The 26,959-nt window shown below is 42.6% G+C and overlaps 1 protein-coding gene across 4 annotated transcripts in view; it reads left to right on the top strand.

The window, feature by feature from the left end:
- Positions 1 to 285: 285 nt before the first annotated feature.
- Positions 286 to 26,959, top strand: part of XPO6 (exportin 6) — a 111,860-nt gene continuing 85,186 nt past the window's right edge. For 3 of the 4 annotated variants that reach the window (XM_082359608.1, XM_082359607.1, XM_082359609.1), the window contains exon 1: positions 286 to 938. In XM_082359608.1, the coding sequence (XP_082215734.1) occupies positions 936 to 938 (3 nt within the window). In that variant the 5' untranslated portion in view covers positions 286 to 935. The remainder of the gene's footprint in view (positions 939 to 26,959) is intronic. The other variant, XM_082359606.1, reaches the window with a different exon arrangement.

The raw sequence follows: 26,959 nt of genomic DNA, 5'->3' as shown, positions 1-26,959 counted from the left end.
GAGGCTGCGTGCCGCCGACTTCTAGCCGGGTGCTGGGCACGCAGAAGGCGCTCCATGAAGATATGGGGAATGAATGAGCGCAGGAAACGAAAGAGAAATCGCCACTTTACCAAGGTGGCAGGTCCGGTACCCTTTACCAACATGGCCGCCGGCCCGCGTGGACTGGCGGAGGGCGCCGGGCGCGGGGCGGGGCCGAGTGGGGGCGGGGCCAGAGGGAGCCGTCAGGTGCGGCCCCGCCCCGCGGCCCCCCCCCCCGCCCCCGGCCTCCGCCCGCTCGATTCCGGATTGGTCCGGTTCCAGCGCCGCAGCCCGGCGGCCGCGCCGTGGGGCCGCGCCGGGCACTCGCCACTTCCGGCGCGTTGGGGCTGTTGGTTGGGGGCGGTTGCGCGGCGCGAGCGGGCAGCTCTGGAGCGGGCGTGCGCAGGGATGCTCCGGGGGGCGGCGGCGGCGGCGGCCGTGTGGGCTAGGGCGGCAAGGATAGCTCGGGCCCTCGGGCCTTTCCCTTGAGCCGCCCGCTCGGGCTGCGCCGCCGAGGCCCCTTCAGCCTCGGGGTCGGGCCCACCGCCGCTTCTGAACGCGGGGGCCGGGGAGCCCCTGCCTGGGCCCGGAGCCTCCCATTGGGGGTCGGGCCCGGGCGGGGGGCCCCGAGCCGCTGCTCTCCTCGCCGGCCTCCGAGCCCCATTTCCTGCTTTTTCAGTTTCCTTGCGGAGGGGTGGGTGGGTCTGGATGAATTGTTCCGGGGGTCCCCGATGAGGCGGGCCGGGGGGCCGCGCTCTTTATAGAGGGTCCCCGCGGGGCCCGGGTGGGGAGGCGGTTGTCTTTGCATGGGTGGGGGACTTCCCGAGCCTGCCGGGACCATGACCTGAACTGTGCGAGCGGGACGTGTCCGAAGCCCGAGAGCTAGCTCACCTGAGCCGCCCTCTTCCCCGGCCAGCATGGTAAGTGGGGTCGGAGCCCCTTCTCTCCCGGGTGCCGTGTCTGAGCGGTGGGAGCGGGCCCGGGACTGCTGAGCCATCGCTTCTCCCCAGGGCGGGGAGAGGCGCGTGCCGAGCCCGACAGTGACACATGCGTGCAGGGTTTGCAGCCGGGCTCTGAGCTCCCATCCCCCCCGCCCCTCGGGATCGCTCAGAACTGGGAGGGACCTGGACGCGGAGCGGACACAACCCTTGCATCTGGTGTTTGCCTCGCTTACATTGTAGCAGCTCATCATGATGGTAGCTATCATTTATTTATTGAGGGCTTACTATGTGCCAGGCGCTGTGCTAAAGTGATTGACATGTGTTATTTAATTAGCACACCAGCCCTGTGTTCTGAAGTGGGGACACTGAGGCACAGAGCAACTAATTACCCAGCTCAAGGTCACTCTTAAGTAACAGTGGCAAGATTTGAACCCAGGCAGTCTGATTTCAGAGCTCCTATTTGATAGAATACACTTCACAGAGCTGGAGGGAGTCTTGCTGTAGGTTTATATAGGGGGCAGCTGAGAGGGTTTGTGGTTTTCAGAGGTTACTTACTTAGATATAGGAACTAGAAGTCAGGAACTGTCCTATTCTTTTGACACCCGTTCTGCCTTTCTTTTTGCTACACGCTCTGGCCTTTTCCCTGGTAGTGCCTGGAGAACTCTTCATCTTTCTAGATCTAGTTCAGAAGCCACTTCTGAAGATAACATTCCACATTTTCCAGACCCAAAGGCACTGTCAGTACTCCCTTAGGTTTGTGCAGTCACATCTGTTTTTAAGCATTTGTCTTATTGTAATTGTCTATTGCAGTAGACTCAATTCTCTCAAAGATGAAATTGTCTGAACTTTTATCTGCCCCAGCTTTTGGTACATAGTAAGCCCACAGGGGCTGGTTGCCTGGCCTGTGTTTGACCACCTCCAGTTACAGAAGTGTTCTTAAGGTTGCCCATTTTACACCTTCCACACTAATGGTTCAGTAGAGAAGGGGATGCAGTGACATCTGTAATATAGCTTGTTCAGGCCAGTGGGGTTTTCAGAAGTTTCAAGGGGCTTGTGGGTTATGTGTTAGGTTCTGGGCGGAGAAAGAAGACCTAAGGCGTAGCCCTTGCCTTTGTGGGGCTTACAACCAGTCAGATAAAATGCACCATTAATGCCAAGCAGCACTGTATAATAGATGCTGTATGTAGGATAGTGGCAGATCAGTTAAGCTCTCTGAGTCCCAGTTTCCTCAGCTATAAAATGTGGAGACAGGGATTTTCTAATGAATAATCTAAAGGTATGAGGTATAATATTTAGTGAATGATGAAAGTAGTATTCAGTAATCCTTCATTGATTCTTTCAATGAATTTTTTTTAAATGGTGGTAAAATATACGTAATATAATGTTTACCATTTTAACCATTTTTAAGTGTATAGTTCAGTAGCATTAAGTACATGCACTTTGTGTGCGTCCATCCCCAGAACTATTTTCATCTTGTAAAACTGAAACTGTACCCATTAAACAGTAACTCTCATTCCCTTCTTCCCTGTCCCCTAGTGACCACTATTCTACTTTCTGTCTCTCTGAATTTAACTACTCTAGGTCCCTCATATAAATGGAATTGTACAGTTTTTGTCTTTTTGTGACTGGCTTATTTCACTTAGCAAAATGTCTGCGAGGTTCATCCGTGTTATAGCATCTGTCAGGATTTCCTTCCTTTTTAAGACTGAATAATATTCCATTGTGTGTGTAGACCACATTTTGTTTATCCAATCATCTGTTGATGGACACTTGGATTACTTCCACCTTTTGGCTGTTGTGAGTAATGCTGCTGTGAACATGGGTGTACAAATCTTTTAATGAATTTTAAGTAGCCACTATATTCGAGGCTCTAGCGAATGTCAGGTAAACAAGACAGACACGTACCTCCCCTCGGGTAGCTGACAACGTTGCTTTAGAACCTTTGGACAGAATTTTATTGTTTATCGACTTAAGCTGGCCAAGCACTCTTGTATTCAGGTTTCATTTTAATTGGCAGTCAGGAGAGTGTTATGAAAATGACCACCTTTGAGCAATTAATTGTAAAGTAGTAGTAGTTGACTTCATGATTACCATTTACAATTTTTTCTGAGGTAAGTTTTGAGTCAAGTTTTCTGTAACCTATCCCTCACTTATTTTAGCACACAGTGGGTGACCACAGCGGATGTAAAGTGAATAGGACTGTCAAATTACGTCCTTTTTGCAGTACTGACACCAGGGGGTTCATCTGTAGGTGTCCCAGGTTCAGGGGTGTGGATGGGGCAGGCCTTGTCCCTGAATGCAAGGAAGCCATTGCCTGATTTGTGTCTTACCGGAGGAGGGTCTTTTGCCTGGGATCACAGTTCTTTATTCCAGGAACTTTTTTCTGTTTCTTACTGACTTACCATTTTTACTTTAAAGAGCCTTTAAAGAGTTGGCAGGTAAGTTTGGGCCTTTGTAATATCTTCTTTTTAAAACTTCAACTTGCTAATAAGATGAAAATGGTGTAATATGATAGAACTACCATTTATTAAGTATCTACACTAAGCTAGCTGTTTTTCATTTATTTGGTTTTTCTTTCAGTCACTCAGTATCAGTTAAGCACACGAACACTGCTAGGTTGGTTACCTTATTGCCATTACTACCAGAGGAGGAGATGAACAGACCTGGTGTAGGATACCTGTTTAACAAGTGGTGGAGCTGGCATTTGGGTCCAAGGTGCTCTTCTCCAAAGCCTGTGCTCCTTGAGGTACAGGTGCTTCCTCACGTGGAAGTTGGTTGGGAATGTCATCCAACTATATTTTATTTGGTTCTGAGATAGTGATGAGGGCTGGGGAGCATGGGAATTTCCTTTAAACTGTCCCTCTAGGAGGAGGGATTTTGACCTGCAAATTTAGAACTAGTTAAAAAAGATTTGTAGTTGCAGTACAGAATTCCTAGAACAGTTAAACTGTAACTACATTTGATTAAATCATCATTTTGGGTTGAATTCCCATGAGTTCTCAAGTGATGTAACATCTTAGAGGTTACCACTACTTCTCTGAAAAGTTGTTACTTAATATCAAATGAGCTTTGCTTATTATGGAAATTTTGTGCAAAATTGAACCCTTACTTAAATTAGCATTTTTTTTTCTTTTTTAGTTGCTTAGAAGATTGCTTTGGTTACAAAGTCTTCTCATTTTTGAACTCTATATTTTTATTATGTTTGGCCATGCCACGAGGCATGTGGGCTCTTAGTTCCCCACCAGGGATTGAACCTGTGCCCCCTGCAGTGGAAGTGCTGAGTCTTAACCACTGGACCAGCAGGGAAGTCCGCCTTCTCATTTTTCTTTTTAATTAATTTATTTTATTTTTGGCTGTGTTGGGTCTTTGTTGCTGTGCATGGGCTTTCTCTAGTTGCGGCGAGCAGGGGCAACTCTTCTTTGCGGTGCACGGGCTTCTCATTGCTGTGGCTTCTCTTGTTGGGGAGCACGGGCTCTAGGTGCATGGGCCTCAGTAGTTGTGGCTCGCGGGCTCCAGAGCGCATGCTCAGTAGTTGTGGCGCACGGGCTTAGTTGCTCTGCGATATGTTGGGATCTTCCTGGACCAAGGCTCAAACCTGTGTCCCCTGCATTGGCAGGTAGATTCTTAACCATGGAGCCACCAGGGAAGCCCTACCTTCTTATTTTTGACTGTCACGTTCCATGAATGGTCCCTGTAATGCAGGGAAGATCAGACCTTAAATTTGGCCACTCAGTTGGTGTGTCTTCCGTTAGTTCAGCAACTGTGTTGGATTGTGCACCGGGGCAGGAGGCGTAAAGAAGCTGTGGTGGGGGAGGGAGATGGCAGGGAAAGGTTCAGCGGTGCTCAGAGGGTCTCTGTGGCAGTCACGGCATTAGAGGTTGTCTGGGAGACAAGTAAATATCCAGAAATGACTTGAACAGCTTTTGAAAAAATTAGTAGATGACATGGTTCAAATGATAAAATTACCTGCTAAGCAGACCCCCAAAGCACTATTAATGTGGTACAGAGAAGTAATTCTGTACAATAGGCCAGAGCTTTTGAGTGCCTCAGTTTATTCATTTGTTTATTGACTTCCCTCATCAAGCTTAAAATCCCAGGTACTGTGGATACAATATGTTAAAGAGTCTGTATTTATAGGGCTTAGCATATGCCAGGCTAATGAGTTTACATATGTTAACTCATTTACTCTTTCAAACAATTCCAGGAGGCAGAGGCTATTGTTATTTCCCATTTTCTTTTCTTTTCTTTTTTTTTTTTCTTTATCTTTGGCTGCATTGGGTCTTCATAGCTGCGCTCGGTCTTTCTCTGGTTGCGGCGAGCGGAGGCTACTCTTCCTTGCGGTGCACGGGCTTCTCATTGCGGTGGCTTCTCTTGTTGCAGAGCACGGGCTCTAGGCGCGCAGGCTTCAGTAGTTGTGGCACTCGGGCTCTAGAGCGCAGGCTCCGTAGTTGTGGTGCACAGGCTTAGTTGCTCTGTGGCATGTGGGATCTTCCCAGACCAGGGCTCGAACCCGTGTCCCCTGCGTTGGCAGGCGGATTCTTAACCACTGTGCCACCAGGGAAGTTCTTATTTCCCATTTTATAGATGAGAACATTCAAGGCCCAGAATGGTTAGGCAGCTTCTCACGCTCACACAGCAACCAAGTGGCGGGACTGGCATTCAGAGCCAGGCAGTCTGCCTCAAGAGTCAGTGCTCTCAACTGTTACACTTTCACCCCAGGAGGGATAATATTGTCCTTGCCCTCTAGAAGTCAGTTTATTGAGGAAATGGGGCATATATTCTGGTAATTATGAGAGGCTGTGGTAAGGGTGACCATAGTAGAAGAATGCATTGATGCAAAGGTGGCATACCTGAGGACAGGGAACAGGGAAGATTTCCCAGGAGGAATATTTGAGTCTTGAAGGGTTAGGAAGAGTTTGACAGTTGGACACGGAAAAAAAGGGCCTTCTAATTGAAAGTTTGCAGATAGTTACAAAGATTAGATATAAATCAATAAAGATAATAGAAAATAATAGGTGTCAGGGGTGGAAGTGAAAGAAGGAATTAACAATTGTTGAGTGCTTAGGACTTTGTAGGGCTTTATGTGCATATATACGCACAGTACACAAACATGCTATTTTTTCTCATCGTGAATACCTTTATTCCTACTTTCCTGGCCAGCTGCTGCCCCATTTCCTTGTTCCTCTTTGCAACAAAACTCCAGGAAGGAGTGGTCTTTAATTCCTCACCTTCCATTCTCTCCCAAGCTCACTTGTCAAGGTCCCACCCCGCTGCTGTTGAACGCAGGGGTTAGTTCTCATCTTAGTCAATCTGTCAGTAGCATTGGACATGTTGAATACTCCCCCTTCTGTTAAAGTCTTTCTTCACCTGGCCTCCAGGACACTAAAATGTGCTTTTGGTTTTCCGCCATCTTACTGGATATTTCTTCCTCATCGCACTGATCTTTGAACAGCTGGAGTGGTCTAGGCCTCAGACCTAGTTAGCTCCCAGGCCAGACCTCCCTCCTGAGCCGCAGTTCTCATGTATCCAGCTGCCTACTTGACATGCAAGCTTGTTTGTCAGGCATGTCAAATGTAACCTGTCTAAAACCCAACTCCCGACTTTCCCCTTAATTCTTTTCTACCCACAGTCTTCTCTTTCTCAGTTGGGGGCAGCTCCATCCTTCTAGTTGCTTGTGGCAAAAACTTGGAGTCATCCTTGACTTTTCTTTCTCTCATATCCCACGTCTGGTCCGTATCAGGAAGGCTGATTGTTTTCTACCCTCGAAATGTAGCCAGGATTTTATCACTTCTTGTTCCCTCCACTGCTGTCTCTCTAGTTTAGGCCTTCATCATCTCTTGCCTGAATTACTGCAGTTGCCTCCTAACTGTTCTCCTAGCTTCTGACCTTGTTCCATGATAGACTGTTTTAACACAGTAGCCTCAGTGATCCTTTGAAAAATCTAAGGCAGATCATGTCTTTGTTTTGTTCCCATGGCTCCTCATCTCACTTAGAGCGAAGGCCACAGTGGCCCACATGCGCATCCATGGCCTACTCTGCCCTCCATATTCTGGCCCATGGTTACACTCTGAACCCATCTCCTGCTACTCTCCCCTTGGCTCACTCTTCAACTACCCTGGCCTCCTTGCGGTCCTTCAGATGCTCCAGGTGTGTGCCTGCCTCAGGGCTTTGGCCTGGCTGTTGCCGCTGCTTGGACTGCACTTTCCCCTAGATCTCTCTGACCAGCGGGACCTTCTTCAGGCCTTCTCAAGAGTCATCTTCCGGTGAGGCCAGTGCTTACCACCCTGTTTAAAGTTGTAATCCCATCTCAGAACTCCCAGTCCTTCACATCCTGCTTTACTTTTTGTAGCATTTACACTTTTAAACCTTTTACATGGTTAATGTTATTTATGAAATCTATTTTTTGTTATCTCTTTGTGCTAAAATATTAACCCCTAAAGCTTTGCTCTGTTCACTGATGTATCGCGAGAGTCTAGAACAATTCCTGGCATGGTAGACAGTTACATTGTAGTTAGGAATGCTGTGGAGGTCTTGGGTGTTCAAGACCTTTAGAAAAAGGGAGTAAATAGAACTTGCACAGAGGGGGTATTTCAGAAGAGAAGGGTGTAACTAAATGTGTAGCGTTAAGAAAGGATCTATAATAGACTGGTTTGGCAATGGTGGAGATTTTTGTGAAGAAGTAGTTGGGGAGAAAGCTTATAAAAGCAGTTAAGGGCTGGGTTATGGAGGGCCTCCAGTACTACTCAAGGGAGTTTGGCTTTGTTTTTTGGCTGATTTTTCCTTAAAGGAACATTAATCCATCTACTGTGTGCAGGTTAGATTGGTGTGGGAAACCAGATAGGACACCATGCCTGTGTGGATGTGATAAAGGCCTGTTCTTGGATTTGGAGTTAGGAGTGGAGAGGAAGACTTGACCAAGAGAGTCATCACTTAAAACTGACTGATTCCAGATTCAAGGGATGAAGGAAAGGGCTCAAGCTGATTTTGGAAGCCTCTAAACTGGTGATTGGGAATAGTAGGAAATTTTAATTAATTGGTGGTTGGATTTGGTAGGAATGGAAGAGATGACAGGTAAAGAAACTGACAGGGAGATGACAGGAGACGGTCCATGTGCCGATAAAATAAGGGATTTGGCTCTGTCTGTAGGTAGGGAGGCAGATGCTGCTGTGTTGAGATGAAGGTAATTGGCATTGGGCAGGACAAGGATCTTGACAACTTTTAGGTAGTTGGATTGTTGACATATGTGTCCAAGTCAAGGGAGACGTGACTGCACCGGCTGGGGTGAAGAGGGAGGGAATTCCTGAATGTGTAGCTGTTACTTTCTGCTTCTTTTTCATCCTCCCTTTTCCTCTCCACCAGTGGTTTGTTGTGCAACCCACTGCAGACTGATTGTTTGTCTTCACTACTTTTCAAGATCACCAGTGACCGCTGTGTGCTGACTCCAGTATATACAGTCATCCCTCGGTATCCACGGGGGCTTGGTTCCAGGAGCCCCTGCATACACCAAAATCTACGGATGCTCAAGTTCCTTACATAAGTTGGCGTAGTACAATGAATGCATAAATAGCCTCTTTTCAGTCCTTATGCCATCTTTTGGCTGTTGGCAAACACTGGTTCCTTTACCCGCACCCCCCGAAACACTTTTTCTTGGTTCCCTTGGCTTCCATGATATAACTCTTGGTTCAGTCTCCCTTGATCTTCTTTCTTTTCTTTCTTTTTTTTTTTTTAAAGATCAAATTTATAGAGAGAATGTTTTGCTTATCTCTCTTTTTTTTTTTTAAATTTTATTTATTTATTTATTTATGGCTGTGTTGGGTCTTCGTTTCTGTGTGAGGGCTTTCTCCAGTTGTGGCAAGTGGGGGCCACTCTTCATCGCAGTGCACGGGCCTCTCACTATCGCGGCCTCTCTCGTTGCGGAGCGCAGGCTCAGTAATTGTGGCTCACGGGCCCAGCTGCTCCGCGGCATGTGGGATATTCCGGGACCAGGGCTCGAACCCGTGTCCCCTGCATTGGCAGGTGGATTCTTAACCACTGTGCCACTAGGGAAGCCCGATCTTCTTTCTTATGGCTTCAGCTATGGCCTGTGTACCAATGAGAACTCAACCACCCTCTCCAGCCTTGGATATCCACCGGAGTGTCCTGTAGACATCAAATTAAACGTGTCTAAACCAAATCCATCATCTTCCCCTTAGGTTAGTGCCTCCTCCCCCATGCCCTAGTTCTCTTAATGATCTTATTCACTGGACACTCAAGTGATAAACCTGAGTCATCTTTAGCGTCCTCTTTGCCATCAGTCCTCCACTTGTAGACCTGTTGATGCTGCAGCTAACTTATTTGTGTCCTGACCTCGGCCTTTCCCTCCATTCCCTCCATTTTGGTCAGGCCATTGTCATCTATTGCTTTCATGGGTGGTGTCTTGACAGCTTCCAGGTTCTTCCTCCACCAGTCCATCTTTTTTCTGTATTCCTTCCAGAGCTACCTCATGGAACTTAGATGTGGTCATGTCACTTGACCCCAAATTATTTCGAGCAGAGGGTCCCCAGTGTTGTCAGAGACCAAGTTTTTATCACAGCAGAGTATTGGAAAGCACATGGGTCCTGGATTTTCACAATTTCTCTTTTACTCCTCTCAGTAAGGAGAAGATGATTTATTAAATGCTTAAAGTGATTCATTCGAAATATCATTTCAAGACTTCTCAAATTATATCTTGTTCTCTAGCCACAGCAAGCCACTTGTCATTCCCAGAACACCGAGTACGCTTTCGTACGTCTCTGTCTTTGTTCAGTGCTGTTCCTCTGCTTGAATGTCCTTTTCTTCTTTTTGAGACCTTACCTACCATGAACGTGATGTCTTTGAGGCTTTCCAGCCACTAGTTTAACGTTTCTCATTTTTGATTATAGTTAGGGTTTTTTTTTTGCTTTTATTATTTTGATTTATTTGTTTTTTATTATATAAGAATTACAAGGCTACATTCTTGTAGTAAGTATCAAATAATTCAGAAGTTTGAAGAGCAAAATGTGAACCTCCTCCATCCTTTCCTTGGCTTCCTCTCCTTTCCTCCCCCTCCAAGCCTGGGAGTGGAGAGGATTAGTTCTTTCTCTTTATGAGCCCATATCAGAATGAATCTCAGTCTTCTTTACATTTCCAGTGCCCCTTAAGCATTCAACAGATATTTAGGTAATTGAAAGGGTCAGGTGTGATGGGAATTCCCTGGTGGTCCAGTGGTTAAGACGCTGCGTTTGCTGCCAAGGACCTGGGTTCAATCCCTGGTCGGGGAACTAAGATCCCACAAGCTGTGTGGTGTGCGGCCCCCCCCCCCCAAAAAAAAAAAAGAGGTATGAAAACAAATCCAAGAAGGTCAAGGTATGCCCTTGAGGTTAGTAAATGCTAGTAGCAGCATTTAGAGAGTATAGTAAGCTTGAAATAGAGTATGAATATAGTAAACACCTTGTTTTCCCGAAAGCCATGCAGCCAGCAAGCTCAGATAGCAGCACTTTTGCCCTGGGCAGGTGGAGGTGGGGAGCAGGTAAGCAAGAGGCGTTGTTAGAACAAATGCTGTGCAGATGGTACACTTCCTGTGAGGCTCCAAAAACTGATTGCTTCTGGGAGGACTGCTGGGGAACAAGTGGGAGTGGGGGTGGGGTGAAGTGAGAGCTGTGGATGTACCTGAGGAAACCCACAAGGCAGAGAGAAGTGAGGGAGGTGAAAGAGGCTAATGGGAAGGGAAGGAAGCTGGGGCTCAGAGGGAGAAAAAAGGTCTGTGAGTGTTTCATAATTACACTCTTGTGTTAGCCGTTGTTTAGGGGCCCTCATGTATACTACAGACAGTACCTCATTTCATCTCTTACAGCCACGCTGCAAGGTAGGTATTACTGTCTGTTCCCATTTTACAGTTGAGGAAGATGAGGACCCCGAGGCTCAGGGAGGGTAATATAAGTAGCTTGTTTAAAGTTACATAGCAAGTTGATAGAGATGGGATGCTGACCCAAGATTCTAAACGCACAGCCCATGTTTTTTCTGTAGCACTAGGTTTCTTCTTAAGCCTGTGCACATTTACATAGGTATATTTACTTCAGATGTAACCCAAGTGAGTATATTGTCCCAGGAAAAACAGTACATCTAGCCATCTAGCCTTAAAACTTGCATAATTTACCTTTCATAATAGAAAGGGCAAGATGGTAAAAGTTTGCTGATGACAAACGTTACTTGAAATGTAGCCCAACTGGGTATATTGTCCCAGGAAAAACAGTACATTTAGTCATCTAACCTTAAAACTTGCATAATTTACACCTGGTAATGGAAAGGGCAAGATGGTAAAAGTTCACTGATAACAAACGAGAAAATAGATATTTCTGCATATGCTCTAATGTGATAGAATAGAAAAAATGTGACTTGAGGGCAAAGTGGTAGCTGGACCACGTTACAGGGCAACAGAGAGGAAGGTTGCTTGGCTTCTTTATGTATTTCAGTTCAGTTAAGCCCATTAGGCTTAGCATACGCAGTAGTTAATTTACATCAGAACAGTCTGCTGCTGTTTTATATGAAGGTTATAATGAAAAATATCTCTGATCTCAGACTCCTTGAAAAGGTAAAGGTATTTTATGAGTTAAATGCAGTTTGGGGGGGAAGTCATTAGTTTTTAAATTGGCTAATAATCAGACCTGGGATAGATCAGGTTTTTTTTTAGATTAACAATTGGATAATTTTTATAAAAATTATGTATGCTCATTAAAAATCAAGCAGTATCAAAAGGTATCAATACAAAGAACATGGCAAAAAAAGAAATCCCCTAAATCCTTCTACCCTGAACTATGATTAACAATCCATATATCTTTGTTTCTATTTGTCTATGAGATAAGGAGGATAGATATCTAAAATAAGTACTCGTATTAAAGAAGTTGTGATGCTGATTTTTTGGGTCATGCTAGTTTTAAAATAAAAATCAATTTACTATTCTTTGCATTAAAAAAAAAACATACTTTTTGAAATATTTATATACTTACAGGAAGTTGCAAAATGAGTGCAAGGATTCCTGTTGTACCCTTCACCCAGATTCCCCCAACGGTAACACCTTACATAGCTGTGTGCAATACCAAAACCAGGAAATTGACATAAGTACATGTCATTTGTTGACTAGACTACAGACCTTATTCAGTTTTCACCATTTTTTGACCTGCATTCATGTGTGTGTTTGGCTCTATGCAATTTATTCCATGTATTGATTCATGTAACTACCACCACAGTCAAGGTACAGAGCTGTCCCATCACCGCTGAAGGTCTAACTCATGCCTGAGTATTTTTTTCCTAATACTCTTTCTATTTGTAGCCCTCCTTCCTCTCTCCTAGCAACCACTAATCTGTTCTTCATCTCTACAGTTCTGTCATTTTGAGAGTGGTGTAAATGTAATCTGCAGGCCGTAACCTTTTGACATTGATTTTGTTTCACTGAGCACAGTGCTCTTGAGGTCTCTCCGTCTACTTGAATTTATTAATTTATTTTATTGTATTATTTATTTATTTTAAACATTTATTTTATTTATTTATTTTTGGCTGTGTTGGGTCTTTGTTGCTGCGCACGGGCTTTCTCTAGTTGCAGTGAGTGGAGGCTACTCTTTGTTGAGGTGCGCGGGCTTCTCATTGAGGTGGCTTCTCTTGTTGCGGAGCACGGGCTCTAGGTGCGCGGGCTTCAGTAGTTGCAGCATGTGGGCTCAGTAGTTGTGGCTCGCGGGCTCTAGAGCACAGGCTCAGTAGTTGTGATGCACGGGCTTAGCTGCTCCGCCGCATGTGGGATCTTCCCGGACCAGGGATCAAACCCATGTCCCCTGGATTGGTAGGCGGATTCTCAACCACTTCGCCACCAGGGAAGCCCCTCACTTGAATTTAATAGCAGAAAAATAAACAAGTGAAACTGAAAAATAAGTTGTCAGATTTCAAATAATCTTTGCCACAATAATTATTAGCTCTTGATAAATCCCCATAGGTTAAGGAAAAAGATTATGAAAACCATATGAAGACGGCATCAATTTTTTTTTTGGCCATGCCGCACAGGCATGTGGGATCTTAGTTCCCCGACCAGGGACCGAATCCACATCCCCAGCATTGGAAGCGTGGAGTCTTAACCACTGGACCACCAGGGAAGTCCCAAGACGGCATCATATACTTTAAAAAAATTTTTTTAAATTTTATTTAATTTTAAAATTTTATTTATTTTTTTATACAGCAGGCTCTTATTAGTTATCTATTTTATACATATTAGTGTATATATGTCAATCCCAATCTTCCAGTTCATCCCACCACCAACCCCCCCCGCCACTTTCCCCCCTTGGTGTCCATACGTTTGTTCTCTACATCTGTGTCTCTATTTCTGCCCTGCAAACCAGTTCATCTGTACCATTTTTCTAGGTTCCACATATATGTGTTAATATACGATATTTGTTTTTCTGACTTCACTCTGTATGACAGTCTCTAGATCCATCCACGTCTCTACAAACAAGATGGCATCATTTTTAATAAATAAATATATTCCATGTTTCAGTTCTAGGCAGTATCAATGAACTTCATAATAGGAAAAATAAGAAAATTTGTACTCCTTCCCCTTTTCCCTCCTCACTCTTGTTATTTTACTTTGTCAGTGTCTTTAGAGCATTTATAGTCTGCTCTATAACCATAACTCCCTCAGTATTTAGTCTTAGTTTTACATTTTAAGGGATTCAAATGTCCCCCACTAGTTCTTTTAACTATGGTCTTTCCATATCTGAATTTTTGGATTCATTTCCCTGTTAGCTAGATCTTGTTGTCAGTTTTAAGAAACGGTGCCTTATTTGGTGAATTAAGAATGTCTCTCTCCCTTTATATTTGAAGGATGTCTTGGCTAGGTATAAAATTCTTGGATTGTGGGGGACTTCCCTGTGGCGCAGCAGATAAGACTCCGTGCTCCCAGTGAGGGGGCCTGGGTTCGATCCCCGGTCAGGGAACTAGATCCCACGTGCACACTGCAACTAAGGAGCCCGCCTGCTGCAACTAAGACCCGGCGCAACCAAGTAAATAAATAAAAATAAGATAAAAGGCCAGACTTCAGCTCTGGTTGATTTAGTTATTTAAAAAAAAAAAAAATTCTTGGAGTGCATCCTCAGATCTTGTAAACATTGTTCCACCATCTGGGATTCAGTGTTTTCTTGAACCTTTTAATCTATTTAACATTGATTAGCTGATACATGTGTGTGTGTGTGTGTGTGTGTGTGTGTGTATATGTGTGTATATGTATGTATTTGTATATATATATATATACACACACACACACACACACATATATACTTTTTTTCCAGTAGAGTTCATGGTTGCTCTGTTCCCTGAATTATTTGTTTTGAAAATGTCTGTCGTCCTTATCCATAAATGGTAACTTGGCTGGGTATAATACTAATGGGTCATACATTCTTTTCCTTAGAATTCTGTGGATATTTCTCCATTGTTTTCTTCCATTGAAGGTTGTTGCGTGGAAAAGCCTGGTTAGCCTAATTCATTCTCCCTTTACCTCAGTGAGAGAGAACTTGCCTGTTTTTGCATGATTGCTAGGAGAACTCTGTATTGCTGAAGTTCAGTAACTCAATTAGGATATCTTTAAGTGTGGATCATTCTTTTATCATTTTGCCCAAGAACATGGTATGCCTGCCTTAATGTTTTTACCTAGTTCCCTAATGATGGATATTTTAGATTTCCAGTGTGTGCTGCATCAGTACTACAATAAACACATCAAATTTCTCTTTGTACATTTTGTGAGATTGTAGGATAAGTTTCTAGAAGTGGAATTGTGGGGCAAAAAGTACATTTAAAAATTCTGCTATTTAGTGGTTTTTCTACAAAAAGATTGTATCAGTTGATATTCTCACTAGTGGTATAGTTCCTGTTTCCCACCTTCTGGCTGACACCAATAAAACTTTTTAATGTGAAAGATGAAATGGCACTTCAGGAATAACATGTGCAGTCCTTTAGTTATGAGTGAAGTGGAACATCTTTTGATGTTTTATTTCCATGTGTATTTTTTCCAATGTCACTTGACCATTCCTGACCTCTGTACATTTTTCTGTTGGGTCAGCCAACTTTTTTTTTTTTTTATGTAATTTGGCTGAATAGTTTTAGAATGTTGATTTTAAATAGGTTTGGAATAGCTTGCACATTTGGTTGATTAATCTCATGCCACTAATTTTAGTCAGAGAACACTATCATTTCTTGTGTACTAGTATTGTGGACTTGAATAAAAAGATTGTCTTGGTGAGGGGGCTGTAATCTGATAGTTTTCTGAACCATCAGACCTTTTGTCTGATGATCCATGTAATTAAGTTGTCTATTCCTTCCCACTTGGTTTCATATGTATTTGTCATAACATGATGTAAGAACAGGTTTAATCATAGGAAAGCACTTCTATTGCCAGAAAGTTGCAGTGCTCACCCTGGTGAAGTGATTTTTCTGGTAATCATTTGCTGCTGGTTCTGTTAATTGGGTGCATGAATTTAGAATGTTAAAAGATATATGAAGTAGCTTCATAGGAGAGTTTACTGATCATGCTTAGGGTTTCCCTGATTTTCTACTGAAATTCCTCTAATGGCAGAGAGAGCCTACACCTGCTTAAGAGAAGGCCCTTGTCCTGGGGCTTTAGGTCATAGCAGCTCTCTGTAAACCTGAAATTTCTTGAAAATCTTGAATTGTATGTTAAACCTGTGTTGTTTAAAAGTCAATATATATTTTTTCTTTCTTCCTCTCTCCCTCCCTCCCCAATCTTTACAAGCAAATTAACGATCCAGGCACATCCATTATCTTGAGCACTGTGTAGCCATCATCACTTTTTTTTTTCACACACACACACACACACACACACACACACTGTATTTTATTTTTACAAGAGATAAATAGACTGACATCAAGCATTGTACATGGATGACCACAACAAAAGCAACAATGATTGCAATTACCAAACATGAAACACACTCATACTATGTCATAATATTGACATTCAGTCCAGTAATCCTCCACTGTAGCAGCTCCTTTACTTTGCAGTGAAAATTGATTTGTATATTCTTTGCCTCTGAGTCCTTGTGGGATTTTTTTTTTTTAATTCAAACAGAAAGTCACAAAAATTATACTCATCCTCATCAGTTCACTCAGTCCCATGTAATTAATTTTTTTTGTTCATCTTGATCTTTTGTTAGCACTTTTATGAGTTCATCAGTTTTTCATTAGAGTTCTGAAAATGCTTATTCATTCAGTTCAGCAGTACAGTCAGTTACCAGAAACCTGTACTTTTCAGATTCTTTTCCATGAATTCCCTGAAGATGAAACCCTTTTATAGGAACATATTTGCAAAAGCATCAGAGTACACCCAGAACTGTCTGTAAATGACAAAAGACTTAAAAATGACCACGGTTAAAGATTTCATGAACGTTCATAATAATGCAGTTGACAAGAAAAGTAGTTATTTCTGAGATATACATTTTAAAGTAATAACTAGGATTATGACTTATAACATTATACCAGAACATATAAGATTTTTAGAAATTTCATGTAATGTCTGAAACATTTATATTAACGTATTTACATACAAATAACCCAATGAAAGTTTAGTATTAGTTGTTTTGTTTGTTTGTTTTTTTATACTGCAGGTTCTTATTAGGCATCAATTTTATACACATCAGTGTATACATGTCAATCCCAATCGCCCAATTCAGCATACCCCCACCCCCACCCCACCGCAGTTTTCCCCCCTTGGTGTCCATATGTCTGTTCTCTACATCTGTGTCTCAACTTCTGCCCTGCAAACCGGCTCATCTGTACCCATCATCACATTTTACTGTGGGGGTGACTGGTCCACGTCTCCAGAGCTCTGTGGACAGACATACTTTTATGAGGAGCGTTGAAAAATATCCTGGTGTATCTGTAAAGGAGACTTCTTATGAAGAGAAAAAACTTTAAGGCTTTTGAAAAGACCTCAAAGAAATATAAGAAAACATTTTGAGAGAATACCCCTTTACACCTCAAGAGGGAACAGATTGAAAGAGAGCTTTGAGTAGACTACTTTTATTGGCATACTCAGTAGACCCTTGGTACGTAACACTTGTGTTTTTGATTATTTGTCAGTAACCTTCAAAGCCTTTGATAAATCATTTGTTATTTTAAAAAAGTATGACTTGCAATGCCTTCAGGTGTCTGGAGCAACTCACTTGGCTGGCAAATGAGTGGGCCCAGCTGATCTCCTAGCTCAGTACAGCCTGGGGGTTCTTTACTCTTCAGGGTTATGACTTGGGAGTTATGAAAATCTTCATTACTTTATGAAAGATAATCCCGCAAAGAAATTCAACTAATAGAACTGGTGATGCAAATGAAATGATCTGAGGAAGTTAAAGTTCTTAGTTAGCAAAAAGGAGTTATGGACAAATTAGAGAACAATGTTAAAAACTTGGTGCCTTGGATCCACCATACTCTAGGTTTGGAAGGAAAGGAAAGCAATTCCTCATACTAGGTGAATGCTGGGCCGTTGCAAATGTTGCTGATTATTTAGAGAAAGTTGAAAAGACACTTAATTTGTGGTGTTAGTCTATTCACTGGAATGTGTGTAATTTGTAATTCTTTACTGAAATGGAAAGTCAGGAGCTGGAGGAAACATTGTTGGTGAATTTGGGGGCTCACTTGCAACAGAGTTGCAAGATAACTGGAAGCTGGCCTACAGCTATTGAATGTAAGCATGGAAAAGGGTGACTAGAAGTTATAGAAGTTTATAACTTCTGGAAGAGATGTGCATGTCAGCAAATGATTACAGTGCTGGGGAATAAGTACAGAAAAAGAACCTTGTAAGAGGTACAACTGTACTTAAAGAAAAAAAAAAAAAGCCTGGCCACACTGGGGATGGGAGGGTTGTATCAGGGAAGGCTTCCCAAAGGAGGTGGCAAATGAGTTGGGTTTCAAAGCAGAAGTAGGAAGTCCCTAGGCATAGAGTTTGGGGCATGAGGTGGTGGGGAAGCAGAAGGGCCATTTTGGACAGATGGAACCACAGGTATACACAGAAGAGTAAAAAAACGCAGTGTGTTTAGGTCAGGTCGTGAAGATGAAAGCTTTGAAATGTTGAAGAATAAGGAGTTCTAATAGGCAGTGCAGGTGACGTCTGTGAAGGCAGCTACTCTTGGAAAGGCTTTTATTTAATTATTGAGGAAAGGAGCCATGTGCTTTATTATTGACTAGGAAATTATTCCTCTATATTCTGCATTCTCTTTTTAGAGAAAGACAAATTTAATTTTTATTTTAAAAACTTTTATGGCCACGTTGTGTGGCATGCGGGATCTTGGTTCCCCAACCAGGGGTTAAACCTGCGTTCCCTGAGGTGGAAGCATGGCGTCTTAACCACTGGACCACCAGGGAAGTCCCTAATTTTTATTTTTTATTGAAGTATAGTTGATTTATAATGTTGTGTTAGCTTCAAGTGTACAGCAAAGTGATTTAGATATATATATATATAATATACGTGTATATATAGAGAGTATATGTATATACATTATATATTCTTTTTCAGATTCTTTTCCATTATAGGTTTTAACGAGATATTGAATATAGCTCCCTGTGCTCTACAGTAGGTCCTTGTTGTTTATTTTATTTAATTTTTTAAAACTATTTATTTATTTGGCTGTTGGGTCTTTGTTGTGGCATGTGGGATCTTCATTGCCACGTGCGGGATCTTTAGTTGCGGTATGCAAGCTCTTAGTTGTGGCATGCGGGTTCCCTAACCAGGGATGGAACCCGCGCCCCCTGCATTGGGAGCGCGGAGTCCTATCCACTGCACCACCAGGGAAGTCCCTATTTATTCAATTTAAACATCTTACTTTGAGTTATTTTAGACTTGCAGAAGAGTTGCAAAAATAGTACAGGGAGTTCCTGTATACTCTTCTCCCATAGGGATTTATTAAAGACAAAAACAAAAACAAAACCACAGTAGCCAAGTCTTCCAGTAATTTAGCTCAGTTTCTGCACCTTCTTCCTTCTAGTACTGCTTGGCAGTTAAAGTAGGTATTGATGTGATCACAAGGCCTTCTCTGCCATTTTTTGATTTGTGCTTATTTTTCCTCATTGTAAAAAGTGTTTTGAACTCTGTAGACTATTTGATAGTATAAAATAGACAAGAAATTACCCCCATCTGATTCAACCTCTAATAACGTTTTTGTTTCCTTCCAGTTTTTTTTCTATTTACTTTTTAAATATGGTTGAGATCACACTGTAAATGTACTTTTTTCTTCTGCCTTTTCCACTTAACATAGTATAAGTAGTTTTCCAAATCATTAAATACTTAATAAATATTTACAGTGGCTCTATAATACCACATTGCATGGATTCTTTGGCAGTTAGATTGTTCCATTTTTTGCCATTGTAAATAATATGTGATTAATGTTTTTGCAAAAAGCTTTTTCTGTATTTCAGAAAATTGCCTTAGGCTAGATTCCCAGAAGGGCCCAAGGGGGTATGAAGATTTTTTTTTTAAATAAATCTTTTATTTTAAAATAGTTTTAGATGTAGTATGAACATTTTTAAGGTATGTTGTAAGCTATTTTCCGGAAAAGTTATACCAATTTATTCTTACACTAGCTATGGATAAATACTCATCAGCATTGGGTAGTCTTAAGAAAATTGTTGCAAAATTAGTAGGTTAAAAATTGGCTTTTCATTATTCCTTAATATCTTTTTTTTTGTAGGGAAAGTTTTTACCAAGTTAGATTTTATTTTTGTTTGTTTATAGGAGACAGATCCCTTATGCTTACTTTAGTTACTATTTACTTTAAGTATCCTTTACGCTTACTGTAATATATTAGAAATGGTGCCTTTAACTTTTTTTTTCCATAGTCTTAAGTTGATTTTTATTGTTTCTTTAAATACACATAAGAGAAAGTTGACCACTTTAAAGTGTACAATTTAGTGACATTAAAGTACATTCACCATGTTATGCAACTACTCCCACTCTCCAGTTCTAGAGCGATTCATCACTCCAGAGGAAACCCAGTACCCAGGAGCAGTCACTCCCCATTTCTGCCTCTTCCTAGCACCTGACAACCACAAATCTGCTTTCTGTCTCTATAGGTATGCTTATTCTGGATGTTTCATATAAATGGAATCATATAATACATGGCATCTCAATATCTTTTAAAGCAGAAAAAAAGATGAATTAGATTAAATAAAATTTGAATTGAGTCTATGTATTAATATTAAAGTTTGAAAATTGACAGTCCATCTATGGCAACAGTCTTTTTTCTTTTAAAGATTTTTTTTTTGATGTGGACCATTTTTAAAGTCTTTATTGAATTTGTTACAATATTGCTTCTATTTTATGTTTTTTGGTGTTTGTTGTTTTTTTTTTTTTTTTTGGCCGCGAGGCATGTGGGACCTTAGCTCCCCGACCAGGGATCGAACCCACACCCTGCATTGGAAGGCGAAGTCTTAACCATTGGACCTCCAGGGAAGTCCCCGCAACAGTCTTGAATTCAGCGTATTTAGTTGGTCAAGATGTCCCATTCCTAGTTTATGGTTGTTGTTGGTGAACAGAGGGCTACAGGCCTTGGGGGAAGAGGGAACCTAAAATAAGGACAAAGATAGGAAGAATATGGGCTTGGAGAGTGGAAGCCAGTGAAATGACAGCACATTCCATGGCTGGGACTATATAGGAAACTCGTCTAGAAGTTAACCTCTACAGCAGCATGATTTGGAGAACTTTAGGTAAGGTGCTTCCCTCTGTGTCATCAAAAAATAACAACAATAGCAACAAAATAGCCAGCCTAAAAATGAATACGTTTGTGACAGTATCTAATGTATAAGACCTCAGGAAACGTATGCATTTTTGCTTAGGCGTAAGAGTGGTGTTGGGGACAACAAGGACAACCAGAGAGGGTCCGGGGTGTCTTTTTCGTGTTTGACATCTTCATTGGAAGTCCTTGGTAGTGGGGGAAATTTTGTGTGTTTGTGTGGTTTTTCATTTTTGTTTGTGTAGTTTTTCCAAAGGCCTTCAGAGTTTGATCAGGCACCCACTGAAATGGAATGCTTGGTGTAGATGGAGGATTTTATTTATGGAACAAAGTATAGCTTCCATGGTAAATTCTGTGGGCAAGTCAATGTCTTGTTTTCATTAGTCAGTGTGTTAATTATTTCCCCAGAGCCTGATCCCCTTGAGAGTGGGGTGGGGTCAGTGTGAATCAGCAAAGCCAGTGATCAGAACTTGCATTAGAGATACCTCAGTCTCCAAGTAGGCAGTGGCCTAACTCATTTTATTTCAACATTGCTTATGATTAAGCAGTTAAGGATGGATTTTTGCAGCAAGTATTCAGTAAGGAATGCATTCAGTGTTTAGCAATTTTAATACATTCCTAGGTATCTGAAAAATAGTATAACCTCATGTTTAAGAGCATGGGTTTGGGGCCTGGGTTTGAATCCTGGCTCTGCCACTTAACCAAGTACGTGACCTGGGACAAGTTACTTCATCTCTCTGGACCTCGTTTTCCTCATCTGTGCAATGGGATTGTTACGAGGATTAAAGGAGTTGATGTCAGATCCTTAGGACAGTGCCTGGTATGTACTGAGTGCTAAGTAAATGTTAGTTTTTTAAGTTATCACCATTGAGTAACTACTTTATAGCTTCAGTTAGTATAAGAGAAAGAGTTAAAATAATTCCTGTAACAAGTGTTTATTAAGTGCCTGCTGTGTGCTAGATAGACCCTGGGAACAGAGATGACTAGGAAGTAGTCTCTGCCTGTGCACTTCAGGCTACTGGAGAGACCCACACATTAGGAGGAAATTTCTTTTTTCTCTAGTTGTTTTCTCTTTTAAACAAGTGAACATTGTACAAAATTTAAATGATACAGTAGAGTGTACAGAGAAAAGTCAGCCTCTTTCCCTTCTCTTGTCCCCAGAACCCCATTTTCTTCTCTAGAGGCAACCACCATTACCAGTTTAAAGAAAAGTGTGTGTATTTTCACATTCCCTACTCTACCTCTACTAATGGGTAGCATACTGTACATACTGGTACACTGTTTATTGCCTTTTAAAAAATTTTAATGTATTGGATGTAGTTCCACATATCTATGTGTATAGAGCATTCTCACTGGTTTTCACAGTTGCCTAGTATTCCATGACAGGGATGTACCTTATTTAACCAGTCTTGCTTTGATGGAAAATTAGGTTGTTCCCAATCTTTTGTTTTACAAACAGTGTTGACTTGAAGGTCCTTTCACACATAAACTTTTGGATGGAAAAAAAAAACTGCTATAAGTATACTCGCTGGGTGAAGTTGTTGATGCATTTAAAATTTGTAGATAACTGCTAAATCGTCTTCCATTGTGGTGGCACTGGTTTATGATCTCGCCAGTGTTGTATGAAAAGTGAAAGAGGTCATTTCAGTTCACCGTGTTCAGTGTAATGTTAGGAAGCCCACAAAGAATGGCCGGCCCTGCCGGGGGAACTTCAGTAGGCTTCACAGAGGTGATGCCGTTTTCAAGGAATCTTAATGTATAGGTAGGAGTTTTCTGGGTAGAGAAGTGCATCCTAGGTAGCAGGAATGGCATCTGTGAAGACATGGAGCTGTTATGTGGAGAAGCTGGGTCTGGCTGGGGCACAGGGTGGGTGAGGAAACTGGAAGAGGGAGCATGGGGATGGTGACATCCAAGGGGCAGGTCAGGGCCAGGTGGTGGGGTGACTTGATCACCCCTGATGGTCAGGTGGCGAAGACCCTGGGTGGTAGTGAGAGGCTTGCAGTTGAAAGATACTTGAGGGAGAATTTGCAGACCAGTCTTTTAGCAACCATTTATTACCTGAAGAAAACTTGCCAGACTTGGTAGAACCTGAAGCAAAGCTGGAAGGGCTTTTTTTTTTTTTTTTTGGAAGGGCTTTAATTCTGAGGAATTTTAATGTGGTACTTTCTTGGAAGTGTCCCAAATGCTGGATAGGCGTTTCGGTTCTCCTCCTTCAGCCCCATTAATTAAGCAGTCTCTGATTGAGTCTATTTTATGTATTGGGATTCTATGTAATATTTTTTTCTTAAAAAAAAGACCAAACAGCTTTTGCTGCTGGAATCATGGATCTAATTCCAACCCGTGTTGTCCCAAACACAAATAGAAGCCTGGAAGACGATGGTGCTTTTCTTTTATTCTTTGTTTGCGGCACTGGTAGGTTGATCGCTATAAAAATGAAAGTGAAGACGGTGGCATTCTTGGAATTTTTTTGAGCATTTAGTTGACTTATGTGGGATTTTTGTTTATTTGGTTTCTTCCTTTTTTTAAAGCTTACTGACTCATCAGTGAAATATATAGTGAGAGAGTTCTGCTCATTTATGGTTAAAGGTGCCGAGGGGTTTTTGTGTGTTACGTCATTTACTTCTCACAGCTACCTGGTGGGGAGCTGTTGTAAATCCACGTCGCAGGTGAAGAACTGAGGCTCAGAGAGGTTAAGTACTTTGTGCCAGGTCACGCACAGAGTAAGTGGTAAAGTTAGAGGTCAGATACAGACCTGAGGCTGACTCCGGAGTCCACACCCCTCACAATTACGCTGTGACAATTCATTTTAAGGCGTTCCCAGGATAGGGAGTACCCAGCCAGCTGTATGGTGGAAGGGCACGTTCAGGTGGAATGGTGTGGAATTTCTAATCCTTGGCTTTGGGCTGTTGCCCAGAGTGAAGGAGCAGAGCTGGGAGGTGGGAATCAAAAGCAGCACTTTATCTTTACCTCTGTTCCACTCCTTTCCCCCATGTTCTAGCAGGGTCGGTTGGGAACTGTAGGAAGGGCGGTTACATGCTCCCGTCTCAAGCTAATTATGCTTGTTGTGTGGGGTTTGGAGGCTGATAGAAGGCTGCTTCTTGAGTCATCCCTTCATTATCCAGGGATGTGAGCAAGGCCAGGGTTCCTGGCAGGATCAGACAATTGGACAGGAGCTAAGTATCCATTTCCTTTCTCCTGTGCACCTCCCACCTCCACTTCCCCCACTCCTAAAAAAACACCCCCAGAACTGCCATTGTTCTGTCTTTCTAACCCACTGAATTTTCAGTGGGGTGGAGGAAGAGAATCATGAATAGTTTCAATATTACGATAGCTTTCCATATTGTAAAAGTTACAGCTTTTTAAAAATCACAGTTGTGATTACCAAGCATACTATTGAAAGTAAAACTTAAGAAAATTGCATCGACTAATAGTGCTGTGCAGAACCCAGCACCCAGGACAGTCCCTGGTGGAGAGAGTTGCTCTCACCAGAGCATGTGGTGTCTTCTTTCTTGGTGGCTAGTAGTCATCTATGGTGATGGGAGGAGCATTTAGAACTCCCCAGTCAGGAAGAGTCACTTCCTACTGAACGCAGATCTCTGCTTGTGTAGCAGCATCACACTTCCTGCAGAATGTAGCACCGTCAAAGGTCCTTCAGCAGCTGCTCTCGTGGGCATCGTTGTTTACATTGTGTGGGATACATAAGCACCCTTTGGCAGTCGGCAGTGATACTTGGAGAGCCTTAGAGTAATGTGACTGATCATAAATTAAGAATTACAGCATTAAGGTGGTGCTGGGTGTATTGAGAGGGACAGCTGATGACAACTTAGGAGACTTTGCCTTTATAAAAGCAAATCCCAACATGAGGGTGGGCTAAGAGAAACTTGTAGTGAGAGGAACTACTATATTAGCCAACGTTTACATAGTGCTTTATAATCAACACGCAGTACACACACCTGATTGCATTTAGTACCAAGGATGCTCCAAGAGCTGGCAGGATTTGCCCAAAGTTACGCAGGCTGTGTTCTGGAGCTGGGGCCGGCTCTCACTTGGTATTTTCTCTGCCTGCCAGGCTGTGGCTGAGGACCTCTCAGTGGTAGCATTGGTTCCCATGAAGCCTGTTAGTTCTGTCATTGCTCATGTAAAGAGCACCTTCTCTGTGTCCCCTCATTCCTGCTTTGGTGCACATCCAGGGGATTGTCGTCTGTACCCCAAGTGGGAGCAGTACTGGAGCACAGTCTTCTGGGCCCTGTCTCCCTCCTTGCATTTCTTTCTTCCCACAGGAGTGATTGATCTCTTGATGGTTGCACTGGGGGGAGCCCAGCACCAAGGCCTGTATCTGCTAGGTGCAAGGTCACTCACTGCATCAGAACACTGCCCAGCTTTGTGCCTGTGCCCTCTCACTTGCCTCCCCTCAGGAGAAGCTTGTCTTCCTCTGTGTCCCGCCTTCCTCTCATGGCTAGGCCTGGGCGGGCCAGGGCAGTTTAGAACGAGAAAGGGGTTGCAGCTTTACCTGTCCTGAGGAGGACATTAGACTTTGACCTGTACTTGGTCTCTTGAGACTGTATATCAATGGATAGAACCAGGGAGGGTGAGAGAAGGGAAGTGATTATGCTCCCCCAGATTCCAACAGTCTGTAATATAGTCTGGAGATTTTTGCCAAAATTACAAACATGTTATTTTAACTTATTTAAAAGGCCATTCTGGGAGTAATTCAGGAGGAAGGTGGTATGGGTTTTACAAGAGACTTGCTCTTAAATGGTGCAGGTGGTAACAGCAGTGAAATGAAATTATTTACATTTGAGCTGTAGTGTTAATTGTGATTCAGATTTGCAGCATGTTTTTTTTTTTTAAATTTATTTATTTTTGGCTGTGTTGGGTCTTCGTTGCTGCACACGGGCTTTCTTTAGTTGCGGCGAGCGGGGGCTACTCTTCATTGCAGTGCGTGGGCTTCTCATTGCGGTGGCTTCTCTTGCTGCAGAGCACGGGTTCTAGGAGCATGGGCTTCAGTAGTTGCAGCACGCTGGCTCAGTAGTTGTGGCTCGCAGGCTCTAGAGCGCAGGCTCAGTAGTTGTGGCGCACGGGCTAAGTTGCTCCACGGCATGTGGGATCTTCCCAGACCAGGGCTCGAACCCGTGTCCCCTGCATTGGCAGGCAGATTCTTAACCACTGCACCACCAGGGAAGCCCTGCAGCGTGTTTTTATAGTGGCCCATCAACCTTGCACCCATTCATTTCCTGATTTCATCAAATGCAGGGTAATGCCAGCTCATTCATCGTCCCCACAGCCCTTGGAGCAGAACTCCTCTGGGCTTCTTTAAGGGGTAGAGGAGCCATCGCTGGGAAAGGACTCTGGTGGCCCTGCCCGGTGACTTGACCAATAGCTGGCTGACTTTGGACAAGATACTCTGAGCTTCATTTTCCTCATCTGTAAAATGAGGTTGGACTTGCTGTTCTCTGGGGTTTGTTTATTTCTCTCTTAAGATTCCATGGTCCTCTTTTAGGAATTCTTGGTAGCATGCCTTGTGTTAATGTGCTCACTAAGTATCTTTTGAGTTTAATTGACTAGGCATGCTGATGTATACATTCATCCTCCTGGGATATGTACCTGGGAAAGAGAAGCAGACGGGATTGTGAAGAGAGCCTGTTCTTGGCTGTATGACTCATTTATTTTAGGCAGTTTCTTGCAGAATAACTATTTTTATCACTTGCTTTTTTGGCTGTCTAATTAAAGCCTTCGGACTAGAATATAAATAAATAAGTGTATAAGTTATAAGTATTTTAGCTCTTAGTGGGATGTGGTTCTTGTCCAACCAGCAGATGCAAAATTTTTAATGTCTAGGCTATGTATTATCCTTTTTCTGAAACAGTGTGAGATAATAAATCTGGCATCTGAGAGAGTAAAATAATCCTTTCCTTCTTATTGTACTCTTTTGTCACTTTTTCTTTCCTCTTTGACCAGCTAGCTTGGAGCAGTGAGGAGCAAGGTGGAGGGTACCAATCCAACAGATGAGATTTTTAAAAACTTTTTAGTTGGAAAAATTCCAAATGGACAGAAATCTTGCAAAGAAGGAGTAGTACCAAGAACATTCTTATACTCTTAGCCCAAACTCACCTATTGTTAACATTTTGCCATGATTGCTTTTATTATTTGCACTTCCTCTCTATGTATATTTATGCACATACATACATATACACACACACGATATTTTCTGAACCATTTGAGAGTAAGTTGCCT

The sequence above is a fragment of the Balaenoptera borealis genome (genome assembly GCF_965194805.1).
Source record: "Balaenoptera borealis genome assembly, chromosome: 16".
In the NCBI taxonomy this organism is placed as follows: Eukaryota; Metazoa; Chordata; class Mammalia; order Artiodactyla; family Balaenopteridae; genus Balaenoptera; species Balaenoptera borealis.
Note: the sequence above shows the minus strand (reverse complement) of the source record. Positions and strands in the feature narration are given on the sequence as shown.